This window comes from Oncorhynchus kisutch, unplaced genomic scaffold, assembly GCF_002021735.2.
Source record: "Oncorhynchus kisutch isolate 150728-3 unplaced genomic scaffold, Okis_V2 scaffold4017, whole genome shotgun sequence".
NCBI lineage: Eukaryota > Metazoa > Chordata > Actinopteri > Salmoniformes > Salmonidae > Oncorhynchus > Oncorhynchus kisutch.
Window position 1 is genome coordinate 65,001 of NW_022265962.1, and position 15,295 is coordinate 80,295.

Here is a 15,295-nt window from a genome sequence, read left to right on the forward strand (position 1 = left end):
AGCGGCTGGCCCAGGTGATATTTAAGAGCGGCTGGCCCAGGTGATATTTAAGAGCGGCTGGCCCAGGTGATATTTAAGAGTGGCTGGCCCAGGTGATATTTAAGAGCGGTTGGCCCAGGTGATATTTAAGAGTGTCTGGCCCAGGTGATATTTAAGAGCGGCTGGCCCAGGTGATATTTAAGAGCGGCTGGCCCAGGTGATATTTAAGAGCGGCTGGCCCAGGTGATATTTAAGAGCGGCTGGCCCAGGTGATATTTAAGAGTGGCTGGCCCAGGTGATATTTAAGAGCGGTTGGCCCAGGTGATATTTAAGAGCGGCTGGCCCAGGTGATATTTAAGAGCCCACGTGATATTTAAGAGTGGCTGGCCCACGTGATATTTAAAAGTGGCTGGCCCACGTGATATTTAAGAGTGGCTGGCACACGTGATATTTAAGAGTGGCTGGCACACATGATATTTAAGAGTGGCTGGCACACATGATATTTAAGAGTGGCTGGCACACATGATATTTAAGAGTGGTTAACTCCTCTAGTTGTCTTTATAGATGTGGAGGGTTAACTCCTCTAGTTGTCTTGATAGATGTGGAGGGTTAACTCCTTTAGTTGTTTTAGAGATGTGGAGGGTTAACTCCTCCAGTTGTCCTGATAGATGTGGAGGGTTAACTTCTCTAGTTGTCTGATAGATGTGGAGGGTTAACTTCTCTAGTTGTCTGATAGATGTGGAGGGTTAACTCCTCTAGTTGTCTTGGTAGATGTGGAGGGTTAACTCCTCTAGTTGTCTTGGTAGATATGGAGGGTTAACTCCTCCAGTTGTCTTGGTAGATGTGGAGGGTTAACACCTCTAGTTGTCTTGATAGATGTGGAGGGTTAACTCCTCTAGTTGTCTTGGTAGATATGGAGGGTTAATTCCTCCAGTTGTCTTGGTAGATGTGGAGGGTTAACTCCTTCAGTTGTCTTGGTAGATGTGGAGGGTTAACTCCTCTAGTTGTGTTGTACTTCATGTCTTTAAGTTTGGTGTGTGTTTTCATTTTGTTTGCCTGTTCTTGGTGAATTTAGTGGGTCTCATGGTGGGTGTCTTTTAGGTTCCAGTTGTTGTTGCTAGTCAACGTTCAGTGGACACCATGAGTGTCTTTCAGAACCCCTCCTAAAACCCCAGCCTTGTCGTTTTGGTTGCTGTCAGTGACTCTTTGTTAGTTCCCCCTTCTGTTTCAGTGACATATTTGGTTTTCTTGCTGTGGAACGTGACAATAGGACATCAAAAAGAAAGGAGGACCAAGGCTCTCTTCATATCATTCATTAAAATGCCTTCATTTGTAGGGCATGTTCAATAGAAACAAACTTTTAAAAATCTGACGAAAGCAAATCCCTGACGAATGCCATGCAGCCGAAACACGTCAGATTTTTTAAACTTTGTTTCTATTGAACCTACAAATAAAGGCATTTGAATTAATTGTATAAAGAGTGCCTTGGTCCTCCTTTCTTTTTGATGACCAATTCACCCCTTTTACCAAAGAGCACCTTCTGTCTACCAGAATGTACTATTGTGTACCTCAGTAGCGATTCCCTGCCTCCTCTTTCTACTCGTGACAATAGGACAGTTGTTATCGTTGGCCTAAAATAACTGTGGTAACCTAGTAACGTGAGCCCTCTTGACGATTATCATGAAACGTCATCAACATGAACAGCCCGGCAGGTTTGAGCACATTTTCACTTCGAAGAATTTGGCAGCATATCCATCAACGGACAATACACTCTAAGTGAGTCCCAAATGCCCCCCTATTACCTATATAGTGCCCTTCTTTTGAACAGGACCCAATGGGGAATAGGGTGTCATTTGGGACCACGCCTGGATGAGTCAAGTGTTAGTTTGAAATAGAATCTCCTGAAGGATCCAGGAACATGAAACTTAAGGGAAATAAAAAAAATATTTAACTACATGACAATGAATGCCAGGTTTAAATAGTTCCAAACAGTATACCTGTTAAAGTAAGGACAGACTAGATCTAACTTGTTTAATAAAGACAGACTAGATCTAACTTGTTTAGTAAAGACTGACTAGATCTAACTTGTTTAGTAAAGACAGACTAGATCTAACTTGTTTAGTAAAGACAGACTAGATCTAACTTGTTTAGTAAAGACAGACTAGATCTAACTTGTTTAGTAAAGACAGACTAGATCTAACTTGTTTAGTAAAGACAGACTAGATCTAACTTGTTTAGTAAAGACAGACTAGATCTAACTTGTTTAGTAAGGACAGACTAGATCTAACTTGTTTAGTAAAGACAGACTAGATCTAACTTGTTTATTAAAGACAGACTAGATCTAACTTGTTTAGTAAGGACAGACTAGATCTAACTTGTTTAGTAAAGACAGACTAGATCTAACTTGTTTAGTAAAGACAGACTAGATCTAACTTGTTTAGTAAAGACAGACTAGATCTAACTTGTTTAGTAAAGACAGACTAGATCTAACTTGTTTAGTAAAGACAGACTAGATCTAACTTGTTTAGTAAAGACAGACTAGATCTAACTTGTTTAGTAAAGACAGACTAGATCTAACTTGTTTAGTAAAGACAGACTAGATCTAACTTGTTTAGTAAAGACAGACTAGACCTAACTTGTTTAGTAAAGACAGACTAGACCTAACTTGTTTAGTAAAGACAGACTAGACCTAACTTGTTTAGTAAAGACAGACTAGACCTAACTTGTTTAGTAAAGACAGACTAGACCTAACTTGTTTAGTAAAGACAGACTAGACCTAACTTGTTTAGTAAAGACAGACTAGATCTAACTTGTTTAGTAAAGACAGACTAGATCTAACTTGTTTAGTAAAGACAGACTAGATCTAACTTGTTTAGTAAAGACAGACTAGCTCTAACTTGTTTAGTAAAGACAGACTAGATCTAACTTGTTTAGTAAAGACAGACTAGATCTAACTTGTTTAGTAAAGACAGACTAGATCTAACTTGTTTAATACAGACAGACTAGATCTAACTTGTTTAGTAAAGACAGACTAGATCTAACTTGTTTAGTAAAGACAGACTAGATCTAACTTGTTTAGTAAAGACAGACTAGATCTAACTTGTTTAGTAAGGACAGACTCGCTCTAACTTGTTTAGTAAAGACAGACTAGATCTAACTTGTTTAGTAAAGACAGACTAGATCTAACTTGTTTAGTAAAGACAGACTAGATCTAACTTGTTTAGTAAAGACAGACTTGATCACCAAAGCATCATAGATGTTTTTTCTGTACCTGGTGTTTATATTAAATGTAATCTCTATTTTTCTGGTGCTCGGTGTCCCTGTAGATCCGTGTGAGAAGATGATTGGATGATCTGCAAGCTTTGCTGTCTGTGTGTTTGTGTATCATTATTTACTCTGGGGGCAGGACTTCCCATGAAGAGTCCAGTGTACAGGAAATGATACTGAAAGTTGTCCTAGTCCTGGGCTGGGCTGTGTTCCATACCACACAGTTCTTCCCTACTTCCTGCCTCTTCAATTCATGAAGCGTCTCCGAGTTGGAGCTTTTATCTAGGATCAGTTTTAATCCTTATAATCATACTGAAAGAGATTACATAGACAGGGTCACCAATCAGACCTGTTAGAGGTGATAAAGGAGTTACTAGACTGGTCACCAATCAGACCTGTTAGAGGTGATAAAGGAGTTACTAGACTGGTCACCAATCAGACCTGTTAGAGGTGATAAAGGAGTTACTAGACTGGTCACCAATCAGACCTGTTAGAGGTGATAAAGGACTGGTCACCAATATATAACTTTAATATAATATAACTTTTTAAAGTTTTCGTCTGAGTTCGCCTGGACCAGCGCCAGCTTTTGGACATGTGAACAAAACGTGCTAGCAAAAGTAGCTAATTGGACACTAGTAATGGACATTATCGAACAAAACAATGATTTATTGTGGAACTAGGATTCCTTGCACTGCATTCTGATGAAAGATCATCAAAGGTAAGGAAATATTTATGATGTAATTTTGTATTTCTGTTGACTCCAACATGGCGGAGAAATATATTTACGTCTGAGTGCCGTCTCGGATTATTGCTTTTTTCGTAAAGTTTTTAAAAAATCTGACACAGCGGTTGTATTTTTAATTATATGTAAAACATGTATCTTTCGTCAAATTACCTCTGTAAATACACCGGATATTTGGAGGCATTTCTGAACATGTCGCCAATGTAAATCAAGATTTGTGGATATAAATATGCATATTATCGAACAAAACATAAATGTATTGTGTAACATGATGTCATATGAGTGTCATCTGTTGAAGATTATCAAAGGTTAGTGATTAATTTTATCTCTAATTCTGCTTTCGTGACTCTATCTTTGGCTGGGAAAAATGGCTGTGTGTTTTTTGGGATTTGGTGGTGATCTAACATAAATATACGTTGTGTTTTTGCTGGAAAACATTTTAAAAATCAGACACGATGGGTAGATTAACAAGATGTTTATCTTTCATTTGCTGCTTTGGACTTGTTGATGTGTGAAAGTTAAATATTTCAAAAAATATATTTTTGAATTTCCTGCACTGCCTTTTCAGCGGAATGTTGGGAGGGGGAGTTCCACTAGTGGAACCTGTGTCCTAGACAGGTGAAAACCTCTTGAGACTAGGCAGCAGTATTTTGATGTTTGGATGAAAAACATGCCCAAAGTAAACTGTCTATTTCTCAGGCCCAGAAGCTAGAATATGCATATAATTGGCAGATTAGGATAGAAAACACTCTAAGGTTTCCAAAACTGTCAGCATATTGTCTGTGAGTATAACAGAACTGATATTGCAGGCGAAAACCTGAGGAAAATCCAACCAGGAAGTGCTGTTATTCTGAAACGTTTCTTTTCCATTGCAAGCCTATCTTCCATTTAAAGGGATATCAACCAGATTCCTTTCCCTGTGGCTTCCACAAGGTGTGAACAGTCTTTAGACATAGTTACAGGCTTTTATTCTGAAAAATGAGTGAGAATGATCACATCAGTGGATAGCTAGGTGTCCCCAGATTTGTGCATGTGCGAACACCTGTAGCGAGACCTTTTCTCTCTCTCTCCTATTGAAAAGGCTACTGTCCGGTTGAAATATTATCGATTATTTATCGTAAAAACAACATGAGGATTGATTATAAAAAAACGTTTGACATGTTTCTACGAACTTTACGGATACTATTTGGAATTTTAGTTTGCCCATCGTGACCGCACGAGCCTGTGGATTACTAAACAAAATGCGCCATCCAAATGGGGGTTTCTGGATATAAAAATAATCTTTATTGAACTAAACAAACATTTATTGTGTAACTGGGAGTCTTGTGAGTGCAAACATACGAAGATCATCAAAGGGAAGCGATTCATTTTATTGCTTTTCTGACTTTCGTGACCAATCTACTTTGCTGCTAGCTGTTTGTAATGTTTTGTCTGCTGAGAGAGATGTCCTCACATAAACGCTTGGTTTGCTTTCACCATAAAGCCATTTTGAAAATCTGACACGCCAGGTGGATTAACAAGAAACTAAGCTGTGTTTTGGTATGTTGCATTTGTGATTTCATGAAAATGTCATATTTTTAGTAATTTAATTTGAATTTGGCGCTCTGCAACACACCGGATGTTGACGAAAATGATCCCGCTGAAGGGATCGGTGCACCAAGAGGTTTTAAGGGGAATGTGTGTTCTCAGAGTATTACACCACATAATACTGCCTGGATTACACCACATAATACTGCCTGGATTACACCACATAGTACTGCCTGGATTACACCACATAGTACTGCCTGGATTACACCACATAGTACTGCCTGGATTACACCACATAGTACTGCCTGGATTACACCACATAATACTGCCTGGATTACACCACATAATACTGCCTGGATTACACCACATAATACTGCCTGTATTACACCACATAGTACTGCCTGGATTACACCACATAATACTGCCTGGATTACACCACATTACACCGCTTCCCTACTTTAACTATGCCACTTTGTTTACATACTCATCTCATATGTTCTACTGTACTCTATATCATCGACTGCATCCTTATGTAATACATGTATCACTAGCCACTTTAACTATGCCACTTTGTTTACATACTCATCTCATATGTTATACTGTACTCGATACCATCTACTGTATCTTGCCTATGCTGCTCTGTACCATCACTCATTCATATATCCTTATGTACATATTCCTTATCCCCTTACACTGTGTATAAGATAGTATTTATTTTTATTTTTAAATTGTTAGTTAGATTACTTGTTGGTTATTACTGCATTGTCGGAACTAGAAGCACAAGCATTTCGCTACACTCGCATTAACATCTGCTAACCATGTGTATGTGACAAATAAAATTTGATTTGATTTGATTTAATTTGTAATACTGCCTGGATTACACCACATAGTACTGCCTGGATTACAACAAATACTACTGCCTGGATTACACCACATACTACTGCCTGGATTACATCACATAATACTGCCTGGATTACACCACATAATATTGCCTGGATTACACATAATACTGACTGGATTACACCACATAATACCACCACATAATACTGCCTGGATTACACCACATAGTACTGCCTGGATTACACCACATAATACTGCCTGGATTACACCACATAATACTGCCTGGATTACACCACATAATACTGCCTGGATTACACCACATAATACTGCCTGGATTACACCACATACTACTGCCTGGATTACAACACATACTACTGCCTGGATTACACCACATAGTACTGCCTGGATTACACCACATAATACTGCCTGGATTACACCACATAATACTGCCTGGATTACACCACATAATACTGCCTAGATTACAACATATAGTGCTGCCTAGATTACACCACATAGTACTGCCTGGATTACACCACATAGTACTGCCTGGATTACACATAATACTGCCTGGATTACACCACATAATACCACCACATAATACTGCCTGGATTACACCACATAATACTGCCTGGATTACACCACATAGTACTGCCTGGATTACACCACATAATACTGCCTGGATTACAACACATACTACTGCCTGGATTACAACACATAACACTGCATGGATTACACCACATAGTACTGCCTGGATTACACCACATAGTACTGCCTGGATTACACCACATAGTACTGCCTGGATTACACCACATAGTACTGCCTGGATTACAACACATAGTACTGCCTGGATTACAACACATAGCCCAGGGAAGCTGTATCAACGTGATCTGATGTGTGTCGGCGTCTTCATACCTCTCTTTGTTTTTCTCCGTCACTCTCCATCTCTTTCTCCTCTTCAGTCAGTCTGGAGTGCTGTTCCATCTGTGGCCACAAGGTGGAGTGAGAGGATCATGTCGAAACACAAGGAGCACCAAGCAGCGCTGTTAAACCACACACATCTTCAACACAAAGCAGATTTTATGTGTCCATTTAAATCCCTGTAAATCCACTCCACAGTGGCCTTTCAACTTGAAACTTGTCATCACTATCATAGACGTCTCTAAGATGAACCACACTGAATATTGTCCTGATATCTCTAAAGAACAAAGAAACTATTAACAAATCATGATTTGCATATGTAGAACTAATGTTCAAAACCATTTGGAATCATCTTCTCCTTTATGAGCCATACATCAGATTCACTTCAGATTTGTAGTCTTTAATGGTTTAGAGAAAAAATAGTTGCTATGTTAAATATGCCTCACTGTACATATAGATGCATGTTAGCACACATGCTAATGCTAAAACATACTTCAAACATCTACTCGTGAACCATAGATCAGATTGACTCTAGATTTGGTATATAGACTCAATGAATTAGCCTCTAAAGAATTAGAGAATGACTACTTGTTGCATTCATTGGTGTATAGAGTTGGTATATAGACTCAATGAATTAGCCTCTAAAGAATTAGAGAATGACTACTTGTTGCATTCATTGGTGTATAGAGTTGGTATATAGACTCAATGAATTAGCCTCTAAAGAATTAGAGAATGATTACTTGTTGCATTCATTGGTGTATAGAGTTGGTATATAGACTCAATGAATTAGCCTCTAAAGAATTAGAGAATGACTACTTGTTGCATTCATTGGTGTATAGAGTTGGTATATAGACTCAATGAATTAGCCTCTAAAGAATTAGAGAATGATTACTTGTTGCATTCATTGGTGTATAGAGTTGGTATATAGACTCAATGAATTAGCCACTAAAGAATTAGAGAATGACTACTTGTTGCATTCATTGGTGTATAGAGTTGGTATATAGACTCAATGAATTAGCCTCTAAAGAATTAGAGAATGACTACTTGTTGCATTCATTGGTGTATAGAGTTGGTATATAGACTCAATGAATTAGCCACTAAAGAATTAGAGAATGACTACTTGTTGCATTCATTGGTGTATAGAGTTGGTATATAGACTCAATGAATTAGCCACTAAAGAATTAGAGAATGACTACTTGTTGCATTCATTGGTGTATAGAGTTGGTATATAGACTCAATGAATTAGCCACTAAAGAATTAGAGAATGATTACTTGTTGCATTCATTGTCGGCCACTAGATGAAATGGTCTTATGTAGTTGACTTGCAAATCCAATCAGCCTTTTCCACATTGATTTAATGTCACCACATGTTTTGGGTTGAAGTGAAGAGGAAACTACATTGATTTAATGTCATCACATGTTTTGGGTTGAAGTGAAGAGGAAACTACATTGATTTAATGTCATCACATGTTTTGGGTTGAAGTGAAGAGGAAACTACATTGATCACAACAAGGGAAAGAGGGAAAATGTTAAAATACAAAATAACATAAAGATCAATGTTTGAAAAATAAACGACAAATTACGTGTATTTTCAAGTGTATTTAATTAAAATGCATGTAGTTTGTATTTTAACATACAGAAGTACATTAGCCAATAGCAGACCCCAACAGCAACAACCCTCTCAGTAATGGTAACAGAAACAGTTGACTTCCTATGTGATACAGGATGTTGTTGTTTATCTGCCTATAGTTTAATGCACTGAACTCACTCTGGATAAGAGTGTCTGATAAACGACTAAATGTATTAGTGAAAATTAACATACCATAATGAACAGCAATGTGCTGGGGTAATAAACTAAAAAGTTCCCCCCTTCAGGGTCCCCAGGACCAGGACTAAAGGACACTGATCTACAGTATGGTACAGTAGCTTTCCTAGAAGCCTGGTTACAGTATGGTACAGTAGCTTTCCCAGAAGCCTGGTTACAGTATGGTACAGTAGCTTTCCCAGAAGCCTGGTTACAGTATGGTACAGTAGCTTTCCCAGAAGCCTGGTTACAGTATGGTACAGTTTCTTTCCCAGAAGCCTGGTGCAGCTCTGGGTGCAACGCTGGGTGGAGCTCTGCATCCACCTTCCATATCAATCCTGGCATCCCCAGACTCCCTGGGGGCGTTTACATTTTGGGTATAATAGCCCGCCTGTTCCAGGAAGTTACTCAATGAACGGCGACGTATGATCATGAGCAAACTCCTGCTGATGCAATATGTGTTGACCGGGTCGAAGCTCTTCAGGTCCTCGTGCTGGGTCACATAGACCTTATCCACTGTCATGTCTGGACGTATACTGATGACGAGACGGTCCATGTTGCTGTCATCTATCTGATGAGTGTTGCCCTCACGGACATATTTAGGCAATGATTTAGATGTTGGGAGGTGGAGGTTGCCCACCTCATAGAATGGGTACTCACTATAAGGAAGCAGCCTCTTGCAGTCATTGTTTTCACGTCTGTTCTGGAAGTGATGGAATCCAAAGTCTCCCTCTTTGGGGTCGTAATTTGCAAACATCTGGTTGCCATTTCTGATGGCGATGTGATCTTTGGCGAACCAGAAAAGGAGCTTGAGTCCGTGCCTGGGTGAGGGACGACCAAACGAAGAATTTCTAAGCTCCTCCATATTGTTCAATGTCAATGTTCGAACCATGGTACCCCTGGGGGAGGGAGAGAGAGATGGATAGAGAGAAGGGGGGGGGGGTAGAGAGAGAGAGAAAGAAAACAGACAGCATTAAACAATACAGTTCATGGTGAAACAGTTAAGTTCCCTTCCATATACAGTATAAGCCTCTGTTAAGAGGTCTGGACCTTTATGGCACAGGAATGTACTAATGTGGCTGTTCCCTACATCACTACACTGGCAAAAGTGTTACAGGCTGTTTAATGATATTTTCATATTTCGAGGTTGGATGTTAGCATGTAGGGGCAACCAATTGGTGTCACCTCGTTAGTCAGTATGTGTTACACCTGTGCTGGCTTGTCCATCTCATTCATTGGAATTTGCTTCAATTGTGATGTCTCAGGTGATATTTAAGAGTGGCTGGTCCAGGTGATATTTAAGAGCGGCTGGCCCAGGGGATATTTAAGAGTGGCTGGCCCAGGGGATATTTAAGAGTGGCTGGCCCAGGTGATATTTAAGAGTTGTCTTGGTAGATGTGGAGGGTTAACTCCTTTTGTTGTCTTGATAGATGTGGAGGGTTAACTCCTCTAGTTGTCTTGGTAGATGTGGAGGGTTAACTCCTCTAGTTGTCTTGGTAGATGTGGAGGGTTAACTCCTCTAGTTGTCTTGGTAGATGTGGAGGGTTAACTCCTCTAGTTGTCTTGATAGATGTGGAGGGTTAATTCCTCCAGTTGTCTTGATAGGTGTGGAGGGTTAACTCCTCTAGTTGTCTTGATAGATGTGGAGGGTTAACTCCTTCAGTTGTCTTGATAGATGTGGAGGGTTAACTCCTCCAGTTGTCTTTGTACTTCCTGTCTTTAAGTTTGGTGTGTGTTTTCATTTTGTTTGCCTGTTCTTGGTGAATTTAGTGGGTCTCATGGTGGGTGTCTTTTAGGCTCCAGTTGTTGTTGCTAGTCAACGTTCAGTGGACACCATGAGTGTCTTTCAGAACCCCTCCTAAAACCCCAGCCTTGTCGTTTTGGTTGCTGTCAGTGACTCTTTGTTAGTTCCCCCTTCTGTTTCAGTGACATATTTGGTTTTCTTGCTGTGGAACGTGACAATAGGACATCAAAAAGAAAGGAGGACCAAGGCTCTCTTCATATCATTAATTAAAATGCCTTTATTTGTAGGGCCTGTTCAATAGAAACAACGTTTTAGAAATCTGACGAAAGCAAATCCCTGACGAAGGCCATGCAGCCGAAACACGTCAGATTTTTAAAACTTTGTTTCTATTGAACCTACAAATAAAAGCATTTGAATTAATTGTATAAAGAGTGCCTTGGTCCTCCTTTCTTTTTGATGACCAATTCACCCCTTTTACCAAAGAGCCCCTTCTGTCTACCAGAATGTACTATTGTGTACCTCAGTAGCAATTCCCTGCCTCCTCTTTCTACTCGTGACAATAGGACAGTTGTTATCGTTGGCCTAAAATAACTGTGGTAACCTAGTAACGTGAGCCCTCTTGACGATTATCATGAAACGTCATGAACATGAACAGCCCGGCAGGTTTGAGCACATTTTCACTTCGAAGAATTTGGCAGCACATCCATCAACGGACAATACACTCTGAGTCCCAAATGCCACCCTATTACCTATATAGTGCCCTTCTTTTGAACAGGACCCAATGGGGAATAGGGTGTCATTTGGGACCACGCCTGGATGAGTCAAGTGTTAGTTTGAAATAGAATCTCCTGAAGGATCCAGGAACATGAAACTTAAGGGAAATAAAAAAATATATTTAACTACATGACAATGAATGCAAGGTTTAAATAGTTACAAAACAGTATACCTGTTAAAGTTAAAAGTGAACCGTCATAAACAGAAGGGAAAATCTGTCTCTCTTACCGTACCATGTTTTAATGCAGAAAATGGGTTGATAATGTATATATTTCATATAAAACTTCATATAAAAAAGTATATAAATATTCACTGAGTGTATAAAACATTAGGAAGAACTGCTTTTTCCATGACACAGACTGACCAGGTGAATCCAGGTGAAAGATATGATCCCTTATTGATGTCACTTGTTAAATCCACTTCAATCAAATCAAATCAAATGTATTTATAAAGCCCTTCGTACATCAGCTGATATCTCAAAGTGCTGTACAGAAACCCAGCCTAAAACCCCAAACAGCAAGCAATGCAGGTGTAGGAGCAGGTGTAGATGGAGGGGGGACAGACTTGTTTAGTAAAGACAGACTAGATCTAACTTGTTTAGTAAAGACAGACTAGATCTAACTTGTTTAGTAAAGACAGACTAGATCTAACTTGTTTAGTAAAGACAGACTAGATCTAACTTGTTTAGTAAAGACAGACTAGATCTAACTTGTTTAGTAAAGACAGACTAGATCTAACTTGTTTAGTAAAGACAGACTAGATCACCAAAGCATCATAGATGTTTTTTCTGTACCTGGTGTTTATATTAAATGTAATCTCTTGTTCTCTGGTGCTCGGTGTCCCTGTAGATCTGTATGAGGCCGTGTGAGAAGATGATTGGATGATCTGCAAGCTTTGCTGTCTGTGTGTTTGTGTATCATTATTTACTCTGGGGGCAGGACTTCCCATGAAGAGTCCAGTGTACAGGAAATGATACTGAAAGTTGTCCTAGTCCTGGGCTGGGCTGTGTTCCATACCACACAGTTCTTCCCTACTTCCTGCCTCTTCAATTCATGAAGCGTCTCCGAGTTGGAGCTTTTATCTAGGATCAGTTTTAATCCTTATAATCATACTGAAAGAGATTACATAGACAGGGGCACCTGATCCTAGACCAGCTGTAGTCTGAGACCCAGATGTTTGAGCTACAGCCAAGGGCTCAACCCTTTCCTCCTTTTTAGGGACCGGTGAGCTACGGTTTCTCCTCTTTGGGGGACTAATTCCATTCAAACTAGCTGCTTTAGTGTGCGTCAGTAACAACCAGTAATTCAGGTTCTATTATAAACCCCTCTTTTTTTCTAGCCTGTTTTGCATGTTACTTTAGTTCCTCCTTTAGCACCTGTTAGAGGTGATAACGGAGTTACTAGACTGGTCACCAATCAGACCTGTTAGAGGTGATAAAGGAGTTACTAGACTGGTCACCAATCAGACCTGTTAGAGGTGATAAAGGAGTTACTAGACTGGTCACCAATCAGACCTGTTTGAGGTGATAAAGGAGTTACTAGACTGGTCACCAATCAGACCTGTTAGAGGTGGTGAAGGAGTTACTAGACTGGTCACCAATCAGACCTGTTAGAGGTGATAAAGGAGTTACTAGACTGGTCACCAATCAGACCTGTTAGAGGTGGTAAAGGAGTTACTAGACTGGTCACCAATCAGACCTGTTAGAGGTGGTAAAGGAGTTACTAGACTGGTCACCAATCAGACATGTTAGAGGTGGTAAAGGAGTTACTAGACTGGTCACCAATCAGACCTGTTAGAGGTGATAAAGGAGTTACTAGACTGGTCACCAATCAGACCTGTTAGAGGTGATAAACAAGATCAAAATATACGATCATCTCAAAATGCAGACATATTGTGTGAACTGGGTCCAACTCCAAACTATGTCCTGGACATGTTTGTAACACCTAAAGAGATTGTGTTCAGATTAGTACAAAAAGAGGTATGGAATAACCAAAGAGTTGAATGGATTCCTTCATGATGTAAATGTCTTCAATAAGATCCTTGTTATAACCTGATTCTGAGGGTTGTTAAAACCTCTTGAGACTAGGCGGAAGTATTTTGATGTTTGGATGAAAAACGTGCCCAAAGTAAACTGCCTATTTCTCAGGCCCAGAAGCTAGAATATCCATATAATTGGCAGATTAGGATAGAAAACACTCTAAGGTTTCCAAAACTGTCAACATATTGTCTGTGAGTATAACAGAACTGATATTGCAGGCGAAAACCTGAGGAAAATCCAACCAGGAAGTGCTTTTATTCTGAAACATCTCTTTTCCATTGCAAGCCTATCTTCCATTTAAAGGGATATCAACCAGATTTCTTTCCCTATGGCTTCCACAAGGTGTGAACAGTCTTTAGACATAGTTTCAGGCTTTTATTCTGAAAAATGAGCGAGAATGATCACATCAGTGGATAGCTAGGTGTCCCCAGATTTGTGCATGTGCGAGCGCCTGGAGTGAGACCTCTCTCTCTCTCCTATTGAAAAGGCTACCATCCGGTTGAAATATTATTGATTATTTATCGTAAAAACAACCTGAGAATTTTACGAACTTTACGTATACTATTTGGAATTTTTGTTTGCCCATCGTGACCGCACAAGCCTGTGGATTACTAAACAAAATGCGCCAACCAAATGGAGGTTTCTGGATATAAAAATAATCTTTATTGAACTAAACAAACATTTATTGTGTAACTGGGAGTCTTGTGAGTGCAAACATACGAAGATCATCAAAGGTAAGCAAATAATTTTATTGCTTTTCTGACTTTCGTGACCAATCTACGTTGCTGCTAGCTGTTTGTAATGTTTTGTCTGCTGAGAGCTGTCCTCACATAAATCCCATGGTTTGCTTTCACCGTAAAGCCTTTTTGAAATCTGACAAGCCAGGTGGATTAACAAGAAGCTAAACTGTGTTTTGGTATATTGCATTTGTGATTTTCATGAAAATTAAATCTTTTTAGTAATTTAATTTGAATTTGGCGCTCTGCAATTCACCGGATGTTGACGAAAATGATACCGCTGAAGGGATCGGTGCGCCAAGAGGTTTTAAGGGGAATGTGTGATCACAGAGAAAGCACCTGTTGTTATGGGGAATGTGTGATTTTAGTATAACTCCTGTTGTTAAGGGGAATGTGTGTTCTATCTGATACAATACGAGGTGAGTGCTGACTGAACCAACCTTTATGGATCTGAGTCCCAAATGACACCCTATTCCCTTTCTAGTGCACTACTTTAGACTAGGGCCTATAGGGAATAGGGTGCCATTCAGGATGTACCCTTTATAAATACACAGTTGAATAACGGTAGTATAACACAACATAGTAACTGTAAGGCAAACAGCGTCAACAACTCTCTCATCATCGTCTCTCTTCTCATATAAAGGGCTCAATATCCCCAGGAATTCGTTTGGTACTGTATTACAGCAATGTGTATATTTTTATGTTATATTTCAACCATTTCTTCCTTCTTTGAAGAACAATTCTTCACCTCGTCTGACTTGATACTTATATATAGCTCTGGTCCAGGTCGTTACGTGAAGCTTGCGGATGCTGAGCATTCAAGCAGGCCGCACATAATAACGCCTTGGACCAGAGCTATTGTAGGGGTTACAGGGGGACAGGTTGGTAATATGTAGTACTGTATTAACATCCTGTTTCTGCTGTT

General features: G+C 39.6%; 2 protein-coding genes across 2 annotated transcripts in view; both read right to left on the minus strand.

The window, feature by feature from the left end:
* LOC116373082 (uncharacterized) overlaps positions 1 to 12,582 on the minus strand; it is a 25,617-nt gene extending 13,035 nt beyond the window's left edge. The window contains exon 1 of the mRNA XM_031821790.1: positions 12,389 to 12,582. Coding sequence (XP_031677650.1) covers positions 12,389 to 12,543 — 155 coding nt within the window. The 5' untranslated portion in view covers positions 12,544 to 12,582. The remainder of the gene's footprint in view (positions 1 to 12,388) is intronic.
* Positions 8,304 to 15,295, minus strand: part of LOC116373085 (uncharacterized) — a 25,774-nt gene continuing 18,782 nt past the window's right edge. Inside the window, exon 2 of the mRNA XM_031821799.1 lies at positions 8,304 to 9,976. Coding sequence (XP_031677659.1) covers positions 9,325 to 9,969 — 645 coding nt within the window. The 5' untranslated portion in view covers positions 9,970 to 9,976 and the 3' untranslated portion in view covers positions 8,304 to 9,324. The remainder of the gene's footprint in view (positions 9,977 to 15,295) is intronic.